General features: G+C 37.8%; 1 protein-coding gene across 5 annotated transcripts in view; it reads left to right on the top strand.

The window, feature by feature from the left end:
- LOC129757634 (diacylglycerol kinase 1) overlaps positions 1 to 22,364 on the top strand; it is a 459,105-nt gene that overhangs the window by 198,066 nt on the left and 238,675 nt on the right. For all 5 annotated transcript variants that reach the window (XM_055754909.1, XM_055754905.1, XM_055754906.1 and 2 more), the window contains exon 4: positions 9,902 to 9,984. In XM_055754909.1, the coding sequence (XP_055610884.1) occupies positions 9,902 to 9,984 (83 nt within the window). The remainder of the gene's footprint in view (positions 1 to 9,901; positions 9,985 to 22,364) is intronic.

The following is a 22,364-nucleotide window of genomic DNA, read 5'->3' as shown; positions in this document are numbered from 1 at the left end:
CAACTCGCTATTGGATTTCACACGCTGTTATTGTGAGCTGAAGTATTTTCGTTCACACCATTCGAAGATCGTGTGGTAGCATTCAATATGCAACCCCAATAGATTCCATTACACGTGCAATCTTCTTGTGCTGATGCTTACTCAATGGGGATTCCGTCAATTTATTCATACCGGCTCGATTTTCAAACTAGCGCACTTGAAGCAGATTTTTTTTGCGCTTTATTGTTTCAACTAAAAGTGTTCCTGTTTTTTGCGCTGGAAGCAATTAAGGATACTAAAAGAGTTGTTTTATTGAATGTTTTTTTTCCAGAATATTCATGTCATGTTTTGTAAAGTTTAAAATTTGTTACTATATTACACATAAAACTTAGTTCATTTAGAAATGGGAGAGTTACGAATCCGTGTACTTGAGGTGCTATCCGTTTGATCGAAATATTTTCTATGAAGGAAATGAAAGTAATTTTATGATAATTCGTGAAAAAGTTTAAAAAATAATTTATAGTTTTTTGAATGAAATATTTTGCTTTTTTTCTTGGTTTCTCTTATCGGCCAGCTCACACTTCTTTCAGTCATGATATTTATAAGTTTTTTCAATTTAAACTTCGTCAAATCTGTATTTTAGGTGGCTGTATCCTTCTCCTTCAACTTCTTCTACTTTTGGGTCCAATACTCCTCTTTTAAAAGAAACTGAGGACAACTTAGTGGATGCAGATGTTTCGGAATAACCAAAACTTGATCATTTTTAAGCCACTTAAAAGCGTTTTTACTGAGCACCTTTGAAAGGAGTTGTAATCGTTTAAGATAAAAGCTCGTGCCGTAACCAAACAATATAAAAAAATCTATTGTTTTGTAGATAAGGCATGCTCAGTTGGGTGAAATTTGTAAACCTGTTCAATGTAAAACTCTCTTAAAAGTTAAAAAAAAAGTTTTTATAATTATCATTCTAATGAAACAAAGTTTGTTACTTGCTCACTGGTCGGTGATTTAATCAGACCAACTTGACGTTTGAGCGCTTTTTTTCTAATTTGTTCTCTGATTTCTAACCCTGGTACAGAGTAAACAAAATATAAGAAATCTTGAAATGAAAAGTTGAGTCATTTTAGTCATAAAGGTAAATGAAAAATATGATTGATAGCTAAAGATAAATATGATTGTGTCATACAATTTGGACACGCAACAAAAAGATTTTTTTATTTCAATGGAAAGTTCAGCAAAAACAAAGAAAAATTTCTTTTGATTTACAGATAAATAAATATCTCTTTAGCACAAATGTATTTTCCTTTGCTTAAAAATTTTTTTCTTCTGATAAATCTTTGATTTAAAATATTGATGTTTTGATACAAAAAATCGTTTAGTTTGATTCAAAGTTATTTTCTTTTGCAACAATGTAATTTAGGTTTAGATTTAAAAGCATTTATTCATTGAACCATTTTCCATTCATTCCAATTGGTTTTTTTTCTGTTTCCTTTTATTTCAAAAATCCTATTAGGAATGTCAAATAATAAAAAGAAAGAAATTAAAATTTAAAATTTATTTTTATTCACAAATGCAACACTGGGTCACAAACTGGTGCACTATAATCGAATAATCCTGTCCTGATTTTCGTCGTCCTTACAGCGGGACTTAGAGCGGTGTCATCTTGCGCATCTTTCAACTCGGCTGAGGCGTTCAGGGACTTGAATAATCATCCATCCGTCGGACGTGGTCCTGGAAAATGCAAGCAATTTGAGAAAAATCTTCAATATAATCTCTCTAATTAACATACACTTACCATACTTCATCCTGAATCCTCCTTATTTATCCACACTTTCAAACGACTAGCCGAATTAGATTCGATTTTTCGGTTTTCTATTCTTCTTGCAAGTCAAATCAAAATATCTTTTAAATCAAAGGCTGAAGTTTTTATTTGAAGAAATCATTTCTTTACGTTGAAAACATTTTTCTTTGTTTAAAAAAAATACTTACGAAAGAAATAAGCTCACAAACCATTTATTTAGAATCAAAGAATTTGTTGATAATCGAAGTCCAAAAATATTTAGTTAAGAATTAATTCTTTCTTTCAAATAAAACAGGAGTTTGGTTAAAAAAAAATGACTGTTTTGAATCGAAATCAGTTTTGATTTGTTTCAAAAGCCTTGTTTTCTCTGGGTCTTTGTACTCAGTCAGGTACTTCCCTGATTCCAAATCAATGAATTATGTAAATTTATTTTTCGGCATATCGGTGAAAAGTAGTTCTGAAATTGATAAAGATGGATAGAGAAGTGAGGAGAAAATTTACAGATGTTGAAAAGAGCGAAAGAGCATTTTTGCGAGGAAACTTATTAACGTACACCATACTTTACCCTGCAACATTTCATTATTTAGGAGAAGTAGTACCGGGATAGAGGTGGCACTAACTTAACCTATACAATGAAATCTAGTTGGTCCGAAGTCTACATGTGGTGAACACGTATGCCCGTTCGGAGTATACGTGTTCACCACATGTAAACTTCGAACCAACCAGATTTCATTGTATAGGTTAAGTTAGTGCCACCTCTATCCCGGTACTACTTCTCCTAAATAATGAAATGTTGCAGGGTAAAGTATGGTGTACGTTAATAAGTTTCCTCGCAAAAATGCTCTTTCGTTCTTTTCAACATCTGTAAATTTTCCCCTCACTTCTCTATCCATCTTTATCAATTTCAGAACTACTTTTCACCGATATGCCGAAAAATAAATTTACAAAATTAATTAACGGTGGTTAACTTATCTTAAAAATCAATGAATTAACAAACACAAAAGATTTGTTATTTTTCAAACTCTCCATTACCTCTCGATAAAACTGAATTTTTGGTTTTTCGAGTAGAATCAAACAGAGCATTTGCAAACCATTACAAAACTACCGTTCAGTTTGGTGAAACTTCCAGACGGAACTGGAATCGGAAATAGAATAGGGCAAAAAATGCAGTATTTTTGATAATCAACGAACAATAAGTGAGCATTATTTTTGGAACAAAAAGTTTTTGGTGCTCCTGCCAAAACCGGGTAAGTCACCAGGTTACCCATCAGCGTATCGCCCGATATGTTTCCTGGATACTGCTGGAAAGGTGCTAGAGAAGGTGGTCCAGAGCAGGATACAGCTCTACACCGTAAGTGTGAACAGTCTATCCGATAAACAGTTTGGTTTTCGGAAAGGCCGCAGTACGGAGGATGCCGTTCGACGTTTCATCGAAAGGGCAGACGAACTACCTTGACGTTAAGAATGCCTTCAACAGCGTCAGTTGGGCAGCGATTGCGTCGTCGCTCATTCGTATGATGAATCCGGCATTTATCTGTAGGATGGTCGAGTGTTACTTCCGTAATCGCCAACTACAGTATATGACCAGTGAGGGACTGGAAACAGTTAGTGTATCGGCAGGTTTCATAAGGATCGATACTTGGCCCGGTATTTTGGAACATCGTTTACGACGAACTGCTGAGACTGCGTCTCCCCACGGGAGTGAGACTTGTGGGATTCGCTGATGATGTGTTTCTCCTGGCATCGGGCCCATCAACCAAAGAGGTCCAGCTACTCGCCACAGTAGTTATTGAGAAGGTGGAAAGTTGGATGCGCTCGAAGAACTTGCGTCTGGCTACCACAAGACCAAGATGGTGCTGATCATCAACCTGATTTTAGCACTATCAGGGACGTTTGCAGCTGGACCGTGCGCAATCGAATCCGAGCGTGCGATCAAGTATTTGGGGGTGATGATCGACGACTGGTTGAGCTTTACGGCCCACATCGGCTAAGCCTGTAAAAGAGCCGCAATGACGAGAGTAGCCCTCTCATGGGCCATGTCTAACAACTTGGCAATCCGCTGCGGCAGAAGGAAGGTCCTGGCGAGTGTGACCTCGTCCATTTTGCGGTACGGAGAGGCAACCTTGAGCAGGCAGTGTAATCTTCCAAAGCTCTGCAGTGTGCAGTTGCTGATGAAGCTGAGAGTTATCAGCGCATATCGAACGGTGTTGCTGATGTTGTGGCGCGGGTCATGCCCATCTCGGTCTTGCTAAAAGAAGATATCTTCCTCTACCAGCACAGATACATGCCCTATGTGTGGAAACATGCCACAGAGGCCTCGATGTTCAGCTGGCAGCACCAGTGGGACAGCTTGGAACGTGGTCGGTAGACCCATCGCTTGAACCCTAACGTCGGATTTTTGATGGATCGAAGACATAGAGAGGTGGATTTCTGCATAACACAGTTCTTGACTGGTCACGGATGCTTCATGCAGTACCACTATCGGTTTGGACACGTGGCCTCGCTATTCTACCCAACCTGCGCTGACACATTTGAAACACCAAAGAACGTAGTGCTCAACTGTCCGAGGTTCAAAGGGGGGTACGCACTAACATGCTTGCCACCTGCGGACCAGATAGGACAACCGACATCATCGTGCGGAAAATGTGCGAGGATACCAATACTTGGTGCGTGGTCAGTGATGGGTTCATCCGGATCATGACTACCCTGCAGAGGAGTTGGAACCAGCATCAGTCCGCGATCGGTGTAGAGTGACTCCTTCATCGGGAAGCATCTGAGTTGTTACCGTTACCGTCGCAGAGTTTCCGAGTCGAACGCTCCATCTGCGACGGAGGCTGTGGAGATAAGATATGACCTTCTCCGCAGTTGAACTCGTAGGGGGAAGAGTATTCACGTCCCGGAATACTCTCGGGTAGAGTGATCTCACGTCGCCGTCGGTTGAGCCACTCGAGAGACCCGTACGTGTGCTGTGACAGGCGTGAGTCCAGGATAAGCTGCTCTCGATTCGGCACACGGCGGGCAAAATGCCTAGGGTTGCCAGCTCCAAAGTTGCAAGCCAAAGGAAGGAGGAAGACCGGAGTATTTAGTATGCCCTTTCGGCGGGGGACATTCGAGTAGTGTGCATCCGATCCTAGCAGATAAGATTCTACCTTCTGCGAATGCCGACCTGTTAGGTACGTTGTGAACGTCGTGTAGGGTACCTCCACCGCCGCGAAATATCTATCTACGACGGAAGCTACGGGCATAAGACTATACCTTCTTCGCAGTCGAACTCGTAGGGGGAGGAGTATCAGGCCGCGGAATACTCTCGGATCGAGTGACTTCACGTCGTCGGCGGGTGAGTCACTCGAGTCGCTGTAGGATGACGTCTTCGCCGGGAATCATCCAAGTAGTTTCCCGGCGCCTCGGACGTGTGCTGTGACAGACGCGTGACCAGGATAAGCTGCTCACGATTCGGCACACAGACGGGCAAAGAGGAGAGAGCCTCGAGCCAAACCAAGCGGAGCCAAGATTGGTCTCTTGCAGCGGTCTTGAGTAGAGGCGGAGCGCACGATAGTCGTGGAAACCAAACGAGCCTCGAGTTACGAGTTACGAGTTACGAGTAAAGGCTGGACCTCGAGTCTTCAGAGGAGAGGTCTTTAGTCTTGAATCGTAACAAGAGGCAGAGTATATATGCTGAAGTTTTGACTTGAACTTGAATAAGCCAATGTGCGCTTAAGCGCGGACTTGGTCTCCCATCTCGGGTATAGCCTCCGAAGCAGCTTCGGATGGGAATTATGACCAGAGGCCCCAGGTGGACTTTATGGCGTAGGGGTACATAGTATCTAGAGACGACCAATTGCACCCATGGACCCAGTGTAGCATACTGGGGGACGCGGTGGATCGCCGTGCCTTGGAATGCAATCCGTAAAAAGGATGTACCACCATCGATCCATTCCAAAAATCGGTATAAATACCGATAAAGCTTTTCTAGTTGTGTTTAAATTTGTTTTGTCATATTTGCTATTTTTGACATTATTCTACTTTTTTATGATTTTTAAGTCATTTTATATATTTGTATGTATTTGTATGTATTTTAACTAGTGTGTTTTTTTAAACCTCTTTTACATTTGTTTTGAATCATGTAATCTCAAAATTGATTAAATGAAATTATTTTAAATTTTTAAAAAAATCTATTAGTTAATTTAATTTTTAACAGCTGTCCCGGTGTGCTTTGCTACACCATCTTAAATTGATGGAAATTAACCAAAAGAGATTAATTCTTGTTTTCTTAAATAATCTTTTTTGTTTTTTTTTTTCAAAATTTTGTTTCGCCTCTGGAAAAAAGAAGTGGTACCAAACATTCATAGAAATATTTCTCGTAGCGAAATCCTCTAACATGCCTAATTTGGTTTCATTTGCTTGAATGGTTCTCAAGTTATGCAAATATTTTTCTTTCGCTGTGGAGACCCCTTTCCTCCTTCCAGAAAGAGGGAGGGGTCTCAAACTGTAGTACATACCTTCCCCGGTCTCATATGCACTCGCAGTTTCCGAATCTATGAACATACAGACCAAGGCCGTGCGAACGGGGGGAGGTTTTAGGGGTTTAACCCCCCCCATGGAGATTTTTTCAAAGTAAAATTTTTCAGTTCAAGAAATGAATTTACCATACTAACAGGAAATTTCTTCATTCCAAAAGGTGTTAAGTGTTAACAAACATGTCGTAAAATTTTCTCGCCTCCGGCGGTTTTTAGTGCTGTATCACTCTAGGCCTAAGTCATTTAATTCTGCGACAGGATGTATAACATTTACGAATTGAAACTAGTTTTCAACTGTCACTTTTGATTTACAATTTAAAAATAAATCCTTATCTTGTCTTAGAAATTGGTTTTTATTAAGAAATGTATCTAAACAAGTTCATTCATTACGTTATTACAAATTAGAGATGTACCGAATAGTGGTATTCGGCGAACGGCCGAATACCGAATAGTGACCACTTCAACTATTCGGTCGAATATTCTGTTGAGTTTTTAATACAAACTCAAAAGCGACAAGTTCATTTTTCCTCTACTTCTTCCATCTTAACATTTGTTATGATTTTGAATCGATTATTTTCAACCAGGTATATAAAACATCAGATCTTTTTTAAGTAGAGGTCTTTTTGATTTCCAAAATGTCATCAATAATTAGAAGGACATCAGATGGATTGTCGCTTCTAGGACGTATATCATCAAAAAGATTGGGTTCCTGTGTAATCTGGGACAAAAGGTGTCAAAACAGGTGCCAAGTTATTTGAAATTGCTTATTTTATATTGAATCAGATGAATGTCGAATTTTAGCTTATAGATGTCTTTTAGTTGCCAAAAAAACGATGACCTCTAACTTCAAGAATACCATATTTTCGACCAAACTAATCCACACGGCCGGTTCTGGACGATTTTTTAAAAAATTTGTAAAGAACTAGCATGTCTCAACAGAATTTAGGCATTAATCTCTAACATACAAAAGGGGAAATAAAGTAAATTACTTAAAACTTAATGTTTTCATCGAATGACAGCAGCAGTGTTAAAATCATATCTAAGGGTTAAAGAATAATTGATGTTTATATTTAAATTAACTTTAACAAATCGTTTTTGAACGAAAATCTAAAAAATTAAAAAAAAAATCAGTATTTATTTGATTATGCAAATAATCTGAATAAACCCCAGTAAATTTCCGAAAAATTTCAAACAATATTTGACCTTAACGGTAAGATTTAATTTTCTCGAATTCTTTATTGCATTCATGGATAAGTCTGGATATATGGAAAAAATCTGGAATAAACGATAATCAAAGTATACAGCTATAAACAGTGAAATAAACACAGATACACTTACTTACTTACTTAGTTTTTGATGATTTTGTATCTTTTTCATCATTACTTTTGGATATTTTAATAATTATCCAACATCAGTTGAAAATTTGACAAGTCTGTTAGTTTATAAAATTTGAAAAAAAAAAAAGTATTCGGCCTATTCGGCCTATTCGGCCGAATACTTGGCTCAACTATTCGGTGAGCCGAATATTCGGCTTAACGGTTTTTTGGCGGTATTCGGCGCCGAATATTCGGCCGACCGAATATTCGGTACATCTCTATTACAAATCATTTGTATAATATTAAAACACCTTTATATCATAACAAATTCAATGCTGATATGAAATATCCTTCAAGAGACCAACCCATTTCAACATCAACTATAATTTGTGGTTATTGTTTTTCTAAATACTCAACTCGACATTTAAAGGATTTTGATAAATTACACAAGGCCACAAAATTCACAATTAAATCAGGTGCAAGGAATTTGAGAGATAATTTTTATTTATTTTTTTGGTATCTTGCAACTTTTGAAAATATGTAGAAATTGAATAAGATATTATGCACTTTTCTGATAAAACTTCGAAACACTTAAGACAAATTTGAAACAAAGGTTTTTCTTCCTAGATTGTATGTCATTTTGACTTCTGCGAAAGAAAACTTTTTAAAGTTTTCCATTTGATCGCTTTTTCCAATTTTGTAGAATAATAGATTTAAAACGAACTTTTGAAGATGTATTAACTAAATTGCAATTGAGATATTGTTAAAACAAACATCAATTTCGACAAGTTCGTTCATTTGAATCATCAATTGAATTCTATAAAAATTTAGGCAGATTGAAAGGAATGAAAAAATTAATATTAAAAATTTGCGAGTAGAATTTGGTAAGAATCATTTTCATCACATGTCATCAATTTGTTCCTCATGAAATAAATTTTCATATTCATAATCTTGGAATGTTCTTACAAAAATAACATGACTTTTACCGAAAAGGCCGATAAATTGAGCTAACATTTTATTATAATTTTCAAAAAAAAAAATTAACCAAGCTATACAGTATTTTTTCAAAATAAATTTTCCGAATTCTATAATCAAACTTTCTAGAAGATTTGAACAATTTTTAATAGGTTTGACTTTGTTTTTAAAGTTTTAATTTTTGTGTTTTGAAAACATTATCTTCTTGGAAGCCCAAAAATCTAAATTTTCAATAAGTATAACTTCGTTTCTAGTTTTTGTCCATGAAAAGTTCGAAAAATGGTTCAAAGTAGCAACTTCAAAGCTTAAAATGCGCAATGTTGACTAAATTACTATTTGATTTTCTTAGTTTTCCTTAAGCTTAAATTATGACAAACGCTCTAACTCCAGAACGCATAAGCGTTATCACAAAAAAGTTAAAGTGGTTTCAAGCCTAAGTGATTTTTTAAATCTTTAATCTTGTTTAATAAAAATTTCACCAATGTTTTCACAATCAGCAAATCAAAAGAGAATGGATTCAAATTGAATCATATAAATATTCATAAAAGTAGAGAAAAATTTAAGATTAGGAGATATTTTAAAAGTTTTTTTTTTGCGTATTTTCTGTAACTATTTAGTTTAAAATAATTTTGAAATTTTCTTATGGATTTTGATGAGAATGTTAACCAGTTCAAATAATATTATTGAAAATTAAAATTGAACCACTGAAATTGTAAACCGCTTAAAAATATTTTTTTTAAATATTAAAAATATTTTGAATGGTGGATCACCAACCAAATATTCTAACATTTGGTGGAAATGAACTGGAAAAAGCTCTACTTTTAGCCCATGAAAATATTTACGTTACTGTTTTTTTTTCATAAAGTCCTTCTACTAAACTCACCGCGCCTTTTTTTTTGTATTGTTGGTATTTCTAGCTAAATTTCAATTTCTAAAACCCCCCCCCATGGCCGAATCCTTCGCACGGGCCTGATACAGACAGACAGACAGACAGACAGACAGACAGACAGACAGACAGACAGACAGACAGACAGACAGACAGAAATCCATTTTTATATTTATATTGATTAAAAATCAAACCACATTTTAGGTAATTACTAAAAATATCCATAGCAGCAGTAATTAATATTATAAGAATGAGCGGAAAAAATATCCATGTGATTTTTTTCCTTATTTCATAATTTTAAACTAATCAAAAAGCGGTAACGTCATTATTTTAAATCATTTTAATACTTTGAAACTGAATTTACTCTGAATATTCCATCAAAAGTTTCAAATACGGAGATTTTTTAACTCATTAAAATTTTGTTTTCCAGATTCATCAAAAAAGCTGCAGAATGTACTGCAGGAATTCTGCTCACCTACCACTCCTTCAGCATCCCGATTTCATCCTGATGGGGTAAGTTAGAGAATCTTTATTATCGACTACATTTTCTATGGGAAATTTGAATTTTGAATTTAATTAAAAATAAGTCAGAATATCCACTACCTTTAAAAATATGTACTCAAAAAAGGCTCCAGAGAGTTCTCTATGGAGCCACTGCACTACCTTCATAACAAGACTAGCTTGAGATTCTTGCGATTACATAGCTTTTAACCCATCAGCGATTTTACTGACAGCTATCGAGCGAAATTAAATCCGATGCCGTTTTCCATGAATGAATTATGCATGAAAGCTCTCCCTCTGAAAGCTCCAACAGACTGAATTTGTGCATTATGCCGGAGATTTCCGTTTCCAGTTCCGAGTTAATTTTTATGATTTTTTCTCGGATGTTAAATGCGTCACATCCTCTTCTCAATTGCATACACAGATGGTGGCGTCACGCTTCCGGACAATCAGTTCACTGCGAGAAGGTAATGGAATTCGAGAGTTTAATGAAATGTTCAATTACCGATGCAGTACCACGTGCCACCACATTCCAGCTTCTGCCAGTTATGTCGGCAAATATGTATGTCGAGCATTGAATACGTAAATCGAATCTCTTTGTTTCCGTTCGATTGTTTGACCTCACGTCGGGCTTTGTTCGAATTTTTGTTAAACAAATGTTTGCTGTAACAATGGATTGTAATTTTCAATTAAGGTTTGTCCGAAAAAAATGGAAACTCTGAGAAGATTGAAGGGAGAAATTCTTCTAATTGAATAGCTCAACATTCCTGTGTATGGGTGTATTTTGAACACAAGCAATAAATTCAACGGCAGTAAACGCTTTAAAAACGAATAAACGCCGATATAACACACCCATCAGCTCTCGTTGCGGCACCCAAACGCGATTAAATGTCAAAAATCGAAAGTGTAACGACCTTACAACAGGCCATTAATCACTAGCACTTTGCCAAAATTAAGCTCATCTCCTAATCATATCACATTACAATTTAATGGAATGAAAGCATTACTCATTCAGAAAACACATCGCTCGGGCTCGAGTCGGTTGTTCACATTCAAAGCTCCACCACAGCTAAAGCAGCACCAGCGTGCGAGTGAACTCTTCTTCACACCCATTACTCACCTCTTAATGTGGTTTAAAATTTCATCACCGTCACCGGAGTGTGACGGTCGTCATATCAATGTTTTTCCTCAAAGAAAAATTTGATATAAATTTGAAACTTAAGGAGGTGTACTTAAAAACATCTGAATATAACTTTTTATACAAGTTTAGAATTTTTAAATTGAAACCTAAATCCTGATAACCCTAACAGTTGTTCGGGCAATGATTGGATGAGTGCCCACTCATCAGTCGCCAGCTAGTTGTGTCCTAGACTGGAAAGCAAACATCCCTCCGAACATTTGTCATGCTGCTAATCATTTGCAGTTTTTCATTCCTGAACACTTTTCTATACATATCTCTACATAGATGTATTTGTGTGTAGTTCTTGCTGAAACCGTAGTAACTCAAATGGTAAACCTCAATCGTGTGGTTTTTGCAGCTTAATCCTTTTAACTTCGGGGAACGCTGTTGGGATGTGAAGTCATTTGGGAGCCAATTTTTATTTATTTTAGCAATTTAAAGTTCTAGGAAAGAACATGAAAGGATTTGAGATTATTACCTGTGGAAACGATCACTAAATCATTCCAATTTATGAGTGAAAAACCTAGTAATTTAAATGGAAGAGACAATTAATTTTATAATTTGGAAACTGTTGAGAAGAATAATTATTTCAATATTTTTCATGTATCTGTCTATCAATAGACTTGCTCTCAAGCTGCGATAAAAGAGTTCGAGTTATTTGAAATTCCTTTGACAACATGTTTTAAGAAAGATTCTGCATCACCATAACTCGACGTACAGAAAATTTTTGCCTGTTGCCCCCCAATCGTCTCTCAGGTTGGCAAACGTGCTAGTTAAAAACCAACTAATAAGGATTGGCTGGTAAACGGTGGATAATGTGCAACACGAGACCCCATAGTGGTCATATCACCTCTTATTCACAACTCCTATCTCTACCTCCCCGCGGTGCCGGCTGGGGTGCGAGTAACCTAAGCGGAGATCGGGTACCCAACCCCGGTGGATGCTTTGGTCGCATGCAGACTGAGAAGGTGGCCGCACGCGTCTGTTCCCCAGGTCAGGGGCGGCGTGCAACAACAACCGAGCGTCTGTTCTCCAGGTCAGGGGCGGCTCAAACAGCGTCTGTCTTGCAGCAAGCGGCTGAATTTATGAAATGCGGCTCCCGCCAGCTAAGTCCAAGATGGCAGCCCCATCGCGGGATAGGGACTTTAGGCTAACAACCTACTGCTCCCGATTCATAACTTGTTACGGAATCCGAAAGAAATGACCGATCTGGAACTTTGGCGACGACTTTTAGCATGAAAACACGGACACGAATTGGAACTTGGAATGTTTTAACCCTTGCCCAACAAGGCAAACTGGAACAACTTGCTAGAGAGGCTAGCCGCCTCAAGCTTGAAATTCTGGGACTGAGCGAAGTCCGTTGGCCTAATACTGGAGAACACAAGACACAATCCGGGCAAGTCCTGCTTTACTCTGGCATACGAGGAGAACATGCTACTCGGGAACGAGGAGTTGGTTTCCTGTTAAGCCCGCAGGCCTACGCGGCCCTCATTAGATGGGAACCGATAAACGAAAGAATAATCGTAGCCAGATTTAGAACACGGGTTAGAAACCTTACAATGGTCCAGTGTTATGCGCCAACTGACGTTGCCGATTTGCAGGAGAAAGAGCAATTTTACAGTCAACTGAACAGCGTGGTAGAGAGAATTCCGAAGGGTGACATTCAAATCCATTTGGGCGACTTCAACGCAAAGATTGGCTCCGACAATCAAGACCTTGAGCGCATCATGGGGCGCCATGGCCTAGGACAGATGAGCGAAAACGGAGAGCTGTTTGTAGAATTTTGTGGCAATAACAACATGGTGATCGGTGGATCGCTCTTCCCCCATCGACCAGCACATAAGGTCACTTGGGTATCCCGAGATGGCCGAACAGAAAATCAAATTGACCACATCTGCATCAGCCGAAAATGGAGAAGGAGTCTTCTTGATGTTCGCAACAAGCGAAGCGCAGACATTGCATCTGACCATCACCTCGTCCTTGGCGAGATACGACTGAGAGTTGCGCGTGTCCAACGGCGCGAGGAGAAAGTCGGGTGTCGATACGACGTCCGCCGGTTGGAGAATCCAGAGGTGAAAAGGGCATACGTTGAACAGCTAGAATCCCGGGCCTCGGAGCTGCCGACAGACGGAACAGTCGAAGAACAGTGGTGTGGAATCAAGAATGCCTTTATCACGACGAGCCATGGTACTCTCGGTAAAGTTTGTGGAAGAAGAAGTGAATGGATGTCGGATGAAACTTGGAGGATGGTCGATGATCGGAGAAAGGCGAAAGTCGGAATTGAGCAGGCATGTACCGGGTCAGCCAAAGCAGCCGCCCGCTTACGATATGCGGAGCTGGAAAAGGCAGTTAAACGAGCTTGTAGACGAGACAAGAGAGCCTGGACAAACTCCCTAGCCGAAGAGGGGGAAAGAGCCGCCGCCAATGGAGATATCCGATTACTTTATGACATTTCTCGCCGCCTCAGTGGTGCAAGGACTAATGCAAGAATGCCGCTGAAAGACCGAGCAGGTCAGTTATTGACCGATCGAACAGATCAGCTCAAACGATGGACTGAGCACTTCGAACAACTCTTCCGAGTCACGAATAGCGATGGTCAACAGAACCCGCAGCTTGAAGCGCCAACAGTAAGTCGCATAAATGGCGTCAACTCGGAAGCGCCCTCGCTGGCTGAAATAGAAGCGGCAATCAAAAACATGAAATCCAACAAAGCACCTGGGATCGATTGCATCCCTGCTGAAATGCTGAAAGCCGACCCTGCCCTTTCAGCACAAATGTTGCACCGTCTTTTCGCTGACATCTGGGATACTGCAACATTCCCGGCCGACTGGATGCAGGGTATCCTCGTTAAGGTCCCGAAGAAAGGAGACCTGACAGAGTGCGGTAACTGGCGAGGCATAACGTTGATCTGTACAACCCTCAAAGTACTCTGCAAAGTGATCCTGAACAGGATCCAGGAGAAAATCGACGCTACACTCCGACGGCAACAAGCTGGATTCCGATCCGGACGATCATGTGTGGACCACATCACAACGCTACGAATCATACTGGAACAAATCAACGAATTCCAGGACTCTCTTCTGCTGGTGTTCGTTGATTTCGAAAAAGCATTCGACCGACTTAATCATGAAAACATCTGGGCGGCTCTAAGGCGACGAGGGGTCCCAGAGAAACTAGTCCATCTCATCGAAGCACAATACGAGGCATTTTCGTGCAAGGTCTTGCACGATGGTGTCTTGTCCGAACCAATCCCGGTAACTGCTGGAGTGAGACAAGGATGTATCTTATCACCGCTACTTTTCCTCATCGTAATGGATGAGATTCTGACTGGATCGATCGACTGTGCACCGAACCGAGGATTGCCGTGGAATCCTTTAACAATGGAGCAACTGAACGACCTTGACCTGGCTGACGATATTGTTTTGCTCGCCCAAACACAACCGGACATGCAGAGCAAACTCGACAACCTCACCGAAAGCTCCAAGGCAGCAGGTCTCAAAGTCAATGTCGGAAAGACCAAGTCGATGGAGATCAACACAGGAAATCCCTCCAGTTTCATGGTAGCTGGGCAACAAGTTGAGAAAGTGGAGTGCTTCCAGTATCTTGGTAGCCAGATAACGCCTGATGGTGGTACCAGGAAAGACATCGAAACCCGGATCAGAAAGGCCCGATTTGCGTTTGCGAGTCTCCGAAACACCTGGCGGTCACGCCAGATCTCTCTACGAACGAAAATCCGAATCTTCAACTCAAACGTCAAATCCGTATTGCTGTACGGGTGCGAAACTTGGTGCACATATGCGGTGACGACGCGAAAACTGCAAGTATTTGTAAACCGCTGCCTGCGGAACATCATCCGCGCTTGGTGGCCTGGCAACTGGATCTCGAATGAGGAACTACATCGCCGGTGTCATCAAAGGGCGCTAGAAATCGAGATTCGGGAACGAAAGTGGAGATGGATTGGGCACACGCTGCGAAAAGATGAAAACGAGATTTGCAGAGAGGCGCTTGACTGGAATCCAGAAGGTCATCGAAGGAGAGGCAGGCCCAGAAACTCGTGGCGGCGAAGCCTAGCCGCTGAAATCCGAACTGTCGACAAGAATCTTGACTGGGACCAGGTGAAGACGCTGGCTCCGGATCGTCAACAGTGGAGGTCTTTTACCACGGCCCTATGCACCGGAGGATCGGCGCGGGATCATTAAGTAAAGTAAGTAAGTAATAAGGATTTTCTACCTTCTCCTATTCTGTGTGCCATCCTTTCACACAAAAAACTTAACGACGTGTCAGAAAGCTGACAACATCAACGTTATTTGTACGTTATTTTGCTATCTATCTAACGAAGTATCTTGCTAGGTGAATTCCCCCCTAGGCGAGGGTAAATTTATAGTCATGTGCTATGTATGAGTCTACGTTCGTAATTAATACTTCCGCTTTTAGGTACCTTAAAAAACGTAAGCTTTAAGTTTAAGGCAGTTTGAGGAATTTTTCATGTTTTGAACGATATTTTTTTGACTACACGAAATTTGCAAGTTTAAAATATGTTCTTCTCGAGGAACATGCAGATTTCTGCATTTGAAAAGATTTATTCTGCGATTCGAGTGACATGACTCACGAAATTTCACATCCTTTTATTTCAATATTATTTATTTTGAATAGCCTCTCTAGCCTCAAAATTTTTGTTCGGATGAGCTGCTTTTGGTCTTTTGATCTTCTTGATACTCGATATTTTCTTTTCGGAGACATTTTCTGGAGTCAGGACGAAGAAGTGAAATCTCGTGAGTCATGTCACTTGAATCGCAGAATAAGTCCAATTCTCCCTTGGAAAAAAATTGTTGCCATCAATCACAAGCCAACCTACTCTTCTTTAGTTTGTAGAGATGGTCATTGTTCATCGTTTGAATGATCGTGTATTCGTCGAAATGCTTATTTCGGCAAATTAATTTGCAAATGCATCGTTAATAATAGTTTGATAGTCAAAATACTTCAAAGCCACAAATTGATTTTAAAATTTTTTTTTGCCCTTCCTTCAAATCAGATTTCAGATTTGTCCAAATTTTGTTGTTTCTGAAGAATAACGTTTCATAGAAATAAAATGAATTTTTTTTAGAATATTCTATAGATTAAATCACAGTTCTGCAAAGCACTCATTTTTTGTGGTGCCAAGTACTGAAGTGTCATCATTTTGACATTTTGACATTGAGTTTAATTCTATTTGGAATTTGATTCCAAATCACTAATTTACCTCTAACAGCTCTAGTTTTTCAGATTGAAGGAACATTTTTTTAAATTAGAAAAAAAAATTTCTGATAGTGTTTTCAAGTTTATAAACTGTTTCGATTCCTTAGACCTCAACCCATCACCAATTTTACTGGAAGCAATCGAACGAAATAAAATCCGATGACGTTTCTCACGAATGAATTATGCATTAAAACTCTTCCTCTGAAAGCTCCAGTATATTGAAATCCGTTCCCGTTTCCGAGTTTTTTCTTAAAAAAAATCTGGGCGTTAAATGCGTCACATTATATTCGCATACACAGATGGTGGTATCTGGCTTCCGGCCAATCAGTTGAGTACGAGAAGGTAATGGAATTCGGGAGTTTTTATATTACAATTGTTAAGCTCACAAAGCTTTTCGGGTCAAATTTCAATCATCATAATTATCATTCAATTAAATAATCAATGGTCAAATTAACGAGAAAAAAAACTAAAATATGAGTTTTGAAACTTGGTTTATAAAAAAAAATCAGAAACAGCGAAACAAAGCAAAAGTTGAATATTATTTTTTGTAGTTATTTTTTTTTCAACCGGATAAATTTATTCTTGACAGTTCCAAAAAATTATAGAACGCTTTAATGTAACAGGGCATTTTCAAAAAATAATATTGATCTTCTGAACCTTTTTTTCATTCGGAACCACTTTCGGAGAGCTAATGTAATATTTAAAAAAAAAAAAAAAGAAAAAGTAGTGTTGCTACGATCCAAATATCTCAAATTGCATATCATCAAATTGGAATCTATTCTTTGCATTTTCAGGGTGGCCACTCATTCGATAAAGTTGGGAAGTGCGGGAAAAAGTCTGGACTTTAAATCTTTCGGGAAAATTTCGGGAATTCTTCCAAGAAATCGGGAAGTTTTTGCTCAGCTGCTCATTGCATATATTTCAGTACATATATTGCTCTAGGACATCCTAGACCGGTGAAACTAACATCCTTACCATGTCCTGAATTATGAAACACGAAACTTCGTGAAACTCAAAAATGATAATGTTGTATGGGAGAGTGGGGAATCATGGGCCACTTTTTTTCGTTGTAACATAACTTCTTTATTATAAAAGATAAAATGAAGATAAAAATAGGTATGGTTTTCTACATTATCAAGGTATCATAAGGTTTTTTTTTATTTTTAATCAGTAATTTTCCCCAAGTTCTGACTGTTTGAAAAAAAGCAATATTTTTTGGATTTAAAAAAAATGGTGGGGAATCGTGGGCCACCAAATTCAAATTGACCAAATAACATGCAAAGTTTATGAGTTGACCGAAAACTGTGATTTCCTTATTCATTTCGTTATTTAAAAGCCAATTCAGATGATGAAATAAAAAAGAGAGCTGTGTATGATCGCATAGATTTCAAAACCTGGCTCGCAAACGTTTTGGCAAAATTTCTTATATAGGATGGACAAAATATTTCCCATAACTCTTCATTTTGCATAAGAAAACTATGCAGATAGGTAAAACGTATTTTAATTTCTGAATGTGTATAAAAACATAAAAATAAAGGTGATTTAAGATGTGTGGCCCACGATTCCCCACAAGCTAGAACGCTTTAATGTAACAGGGCATTTTCAAAAAATAATATTGATCTTCTGAACCTTTTTTTCATTCGGAACCACTTTCGGATAACTTGGTAAAATAAATCAACTTTGTTTTGAAATAATGAGTAATGAGAATTAACTACCTACACAATAAATCTCAAATCTACAAAATCGGTCAACATGAGTGGCCAGGGGATCGCCAACATTCTATAAGTGAAACTTCCCCGAAACGGATATTTTGCGAACAACTTTGGAGGGTTTAAATCGATTAACAAATTTCTCGAATACCACGAGTCATTTGACTACTGAAAAATAGATTTACAGATATTTTGTTTCCATTTCTGTTCGTGAAACGAAGCTTCAATATATAACGTTAGATTAAAAAAATTCAAATTTTTCAATAGATTCTTCCTATTTTGTTTTAATCATACTTTTGGATATAAAAAACTTGAGCTGTTAGAGAAAAACTCACGGTTTTTTTGGAGGCTCATTCGCCCGATAGACGTCATTGGGCCAAACGATCATCAGGCCGAATGAACGCTAGGCCGATTCGTCGTAAGACCGAATCGATATTCGGTCGTTAGGTAGTCGTTAGGCAGAATGGTCATTAGGTCGAATGGTCACCAGGCCGAATAGTCGTTAGAACCGAAAGCTCATAAGACAGAATGGTTGAAAGGCCTATTTGGTCGTTAGGCTGATAAGACACCTTTGACGATTTTGTCAAAATGTTTGATAAAATTATTTTTATCAATATTTTTTAAGTCATTATTTATTCTTCAAGGAATTTTACCACATCTAAGCTCAAAAATTTAAAATTTGGAGTTCTTAGGAAAAATTACAGTAGCTTACAAAAGTTATTAATTTATTAACTGAAAAACACTTCTGATGTCAAATCGGGCGCTGAATCCGAAAATGAAATTCAAAAAAACCTTATTAGAACAGTTTGTGAGATATGCTTAAAATGTAATATTTAAAAAAAAAAAAAAAGAAAAAGTAGTGTTGCTACGATCCAAATATCTCAAATTGCATATCATCAAATTGGAATCTATTCTTTGCATTTTCAGGGTGGCCACTCATTCGATAAAGTTGGGAAGTGCGGGAAAAAGTCTGGACTTTAAATCTTTCGGGAAAATTTCGGGAATTCTTCCAAGAAATCGGGAAGTTTTTGCTCAGCTGCTCATTGCATATATTTCAGTACATATATTGCTCTAGGACATCCTAGACCGGTGAAACTAACATCCTTACCATGTCCTGAATTATGAAACACGAAACTTCGTGAAACTCAAAAATGATAATGTTGTATGGGAGAGTGGGGAATCATGGGCCACTTTTTTTCGTTGTAACATAACTTCTTTATTATAAAAGATAAAATGAAGATAAAAATAGGTATGGTTTTCTACATTATCAAGGTATCATAAGGTTTTTTTTTATTTTTAATCAGTAATTTTCCCCAAGTTCTGACTGTTTGAAAAAAAGCAATATTTTTTGGATTTAAAAAAAATGGTGGGGAATCGTGGGCCACCAAATTCAAATTGACCAAATAACATGCAAAGTTTATGAGTTGACCGAAAACTGTGATTTCCTTATTCATTTCGTTATTTAAAAGCCAATTCAGATGATGAAATAAAAAAGAGAGCTGTGTATGATCGCATAGATTTCAAAACCTGGCTCGCAAACGTTTTGGCAAAATTTCTTATATAGGATGGACAAAATATTTCCCATAACTCTTCATTTTGCATAAGAAAACTATGCAGATAGGTAAAACGTATTTTAATTTCTGAATGTGTATAAAAACATAAAAATAAAGGTGATTTAAGATGTGTGGCCCACGATTCCCCACAAGCTATGATTTGCAAATTGGTTGCGTTTGTGTGACTTATTGATGTTTCATCAAAAATTCCTTTTCCATGTGAAAAATCATGACAAAACTAAGATCATAAGCGTATGAGCTTATGAACTTTAGGTTCCCCATCGATGAAATTAGCGGGTGTTTTTTTAATTATGTTAGTAAATTTTTCTAACTTTTTTTAGCTTGATAAATAAAAAAAGCATATGATGCGTATTTCAGTCAACAACATATGGGAACACATGCTTACGCAAAGCGACGACGATGACAGTTGGTTTGAGATTTTTATCTCAACACACATCTGAGATATTGAAAGTGGCCCACGTTTCCCCATGGCCCACGATACCCCACTCTCCCCTATACTTCATTTCAGTTGTTTCTTAGAAATAGTTGGTAGTTTTTTTGCGGTTTTTAAACATTTTATACCTACACGCATAAAAAAAAACTGTTAAATATGTTTGCCAAAAGATTCTCTTATGAAGTGACGCCATAAGAAAAATTATTGAAATGCTTGAGGTTCTCTTAAGACGAAAATGAACACACACGCCTTTTCCAAAAAGCGATTCATAAGATATTTATTGGAAACGGAGTGTCGCATACAATAAAAATAATTCAAGAAAATATTTGTTTTGTTTTATTATTTGCTTCTTTTGTTTGAAATAACATCATCCATAAGCAACATTTCGACATCCGGTTCCAAAAATGTTTTATTGCTGCCTCCGGACTATTGATTTCGCGCTTTTTACCGGTAACCAAGCTGAAATGTAAAAAAAATTAAATGTACCTTTTCGAATATTTTCAACATTTACTTCAAAATCAATTTCAACTCGAAAGAACCATTTAGAAGATCAAAATTATCATTGAGTTTTGAGGGAAAGTAGTTACTTTATAACTGCTTCTGACGACGGTGAAATCAATGAGTGATAGAATGAATGCGTTTTTTTTTTAGAATGCCATTTCTGTAGCCATATCGCCGCATTTGCAGAGATCTAAACATCTTATAGAAACGGAAGTAGTAGCAGGGTCTTTGTGAAGGATGGTAGCTTGCTATTGCATTGCATTTCTATTTTTAAACAAAGCACGAATGAGGTTCCCATCAATTTACAACATTCTTTGTGATTAATTTTGATTTATTGAAAGAAAAAAACAAGAATATATGGATTATGATGTTTTCCATACAAACATCCGTCCAAAAAAGAATGAAATCGTCTGCTGGACGATAATAATTAACCTCATTTTCTACCCGGCACGATTTTTGATCACGTTCATTGATGATCGGGGGAATACGTCCCCCCCAAGCATCAAAAAACCGTTACAAAATATCCGTAAATGCTCGAATTTCTTTAAAAACTTTGAACTTCCCCTAGTAGATGTGCTTCTGAATTTTAAAAAATTTGGGGGTGTTTGATCAACAAAAAAGTTGGCTTATAACTTAAAGGGTCAAAATTGAAGAATTGTCGGTCTACCAAACTCAAGCAGCTGTTACTTGCAATTCTATGGACCGAACTATACCAATCAACTTCTGTTGAATTACTTAGAGTGTCTATTTAGAATTGGATAACCTTTTATCTATTTAATATTTTAGTAAGGTAATGAAATGTAGGGACTTTTTTTTTAATTGTCACTAATATCCCTCATATGCCTTAATTTACATGAGCAAATTGTGATAAATTTTGTATTTGTTTCAAAGTCTGAGCTTCTTCAATCTTCATTATGTTTTGAATTTTAATGGAATGACAAATTTGAAAAGGTCAACAAGAGGGTGAATGTTGTTGTAGCACTGAGATACCTGAATATTTTTTCTTCTGAAGTCATACATTGATTGCCTTTACCATGCAGTTTCTTTTTTATTCTGTCAGATAGAAGAAAACAATAAAAATACTCAAACTATATACATGTGTATTAGAGTGCCCCAAATGACCCGACTTTTGAAAAAGTTATGCGCTGCAGGCTTAAATTGATCCTTGGCCTAGTACAAGATCTCATGCCAAATTTGGGCGAGATCAGATCACGTGAAGGGGTCGCTCAACGAGCCTGAAGTTTGTATGGGATTTTGGGACATTTTGTTCGGGAGGAACATGAACATCCAGTTTTTCATCAATAGCTTTGGTTCCCGTCGGCCGATTTCTGTGGATTTGTTTGTTTGTTTGTTTGTTTGTTTGTTTGTTTGTCCTCTATAGACTCAGTCGTCTTAAGAGCTAAAGAGCTGAAATATGGCATGGAAGCTCATTAGGACCAGGAATGATGAAAAATGTTTTCAGAATTTTGGTTGACCCCTTCTGAAGGGGGTCGTCCATACAAGACAAATATTGTTTTCACGTTTTTCACGTTTTTTTTCGTCGGATCGTGATAAAAATTTACACATAAGGGTTTTGAGAGATGAGAAATCGATTTCAGGTATTGAATTTTTGAACAGGGGTCGGCAAAAGGGGTCGTCCACACAGCAGAAAAAGTAATGCGATATTACATCAACTTGAGTCGCAAAAAGTACCTAATTTTACATTGTCTTGATGTACCCGGCTGTTTGGAGACAAAGAATATGTTTCATACCGCTGATCC

This window comes from Uranotaenia lowii, chromosome 3 (genome assembly GCF_029784155.1).
Source record: "Uranotaenia lowii strain MFRU-FL chromosome 3, ASM2978415v1, whole genome shotgun sequence".
Lineage (NCBI taxonomy): Eukaryota > Metazoa > Arthropoda > Insecta > Diptera > Culicidae > Uranotaenia > Uranotaenia lowii.
The sequence above is the reverse complement of the archived record's forward strand: the minus strand, read 5'-3'. Positions and strand labels throughout refer to the sequence as shown.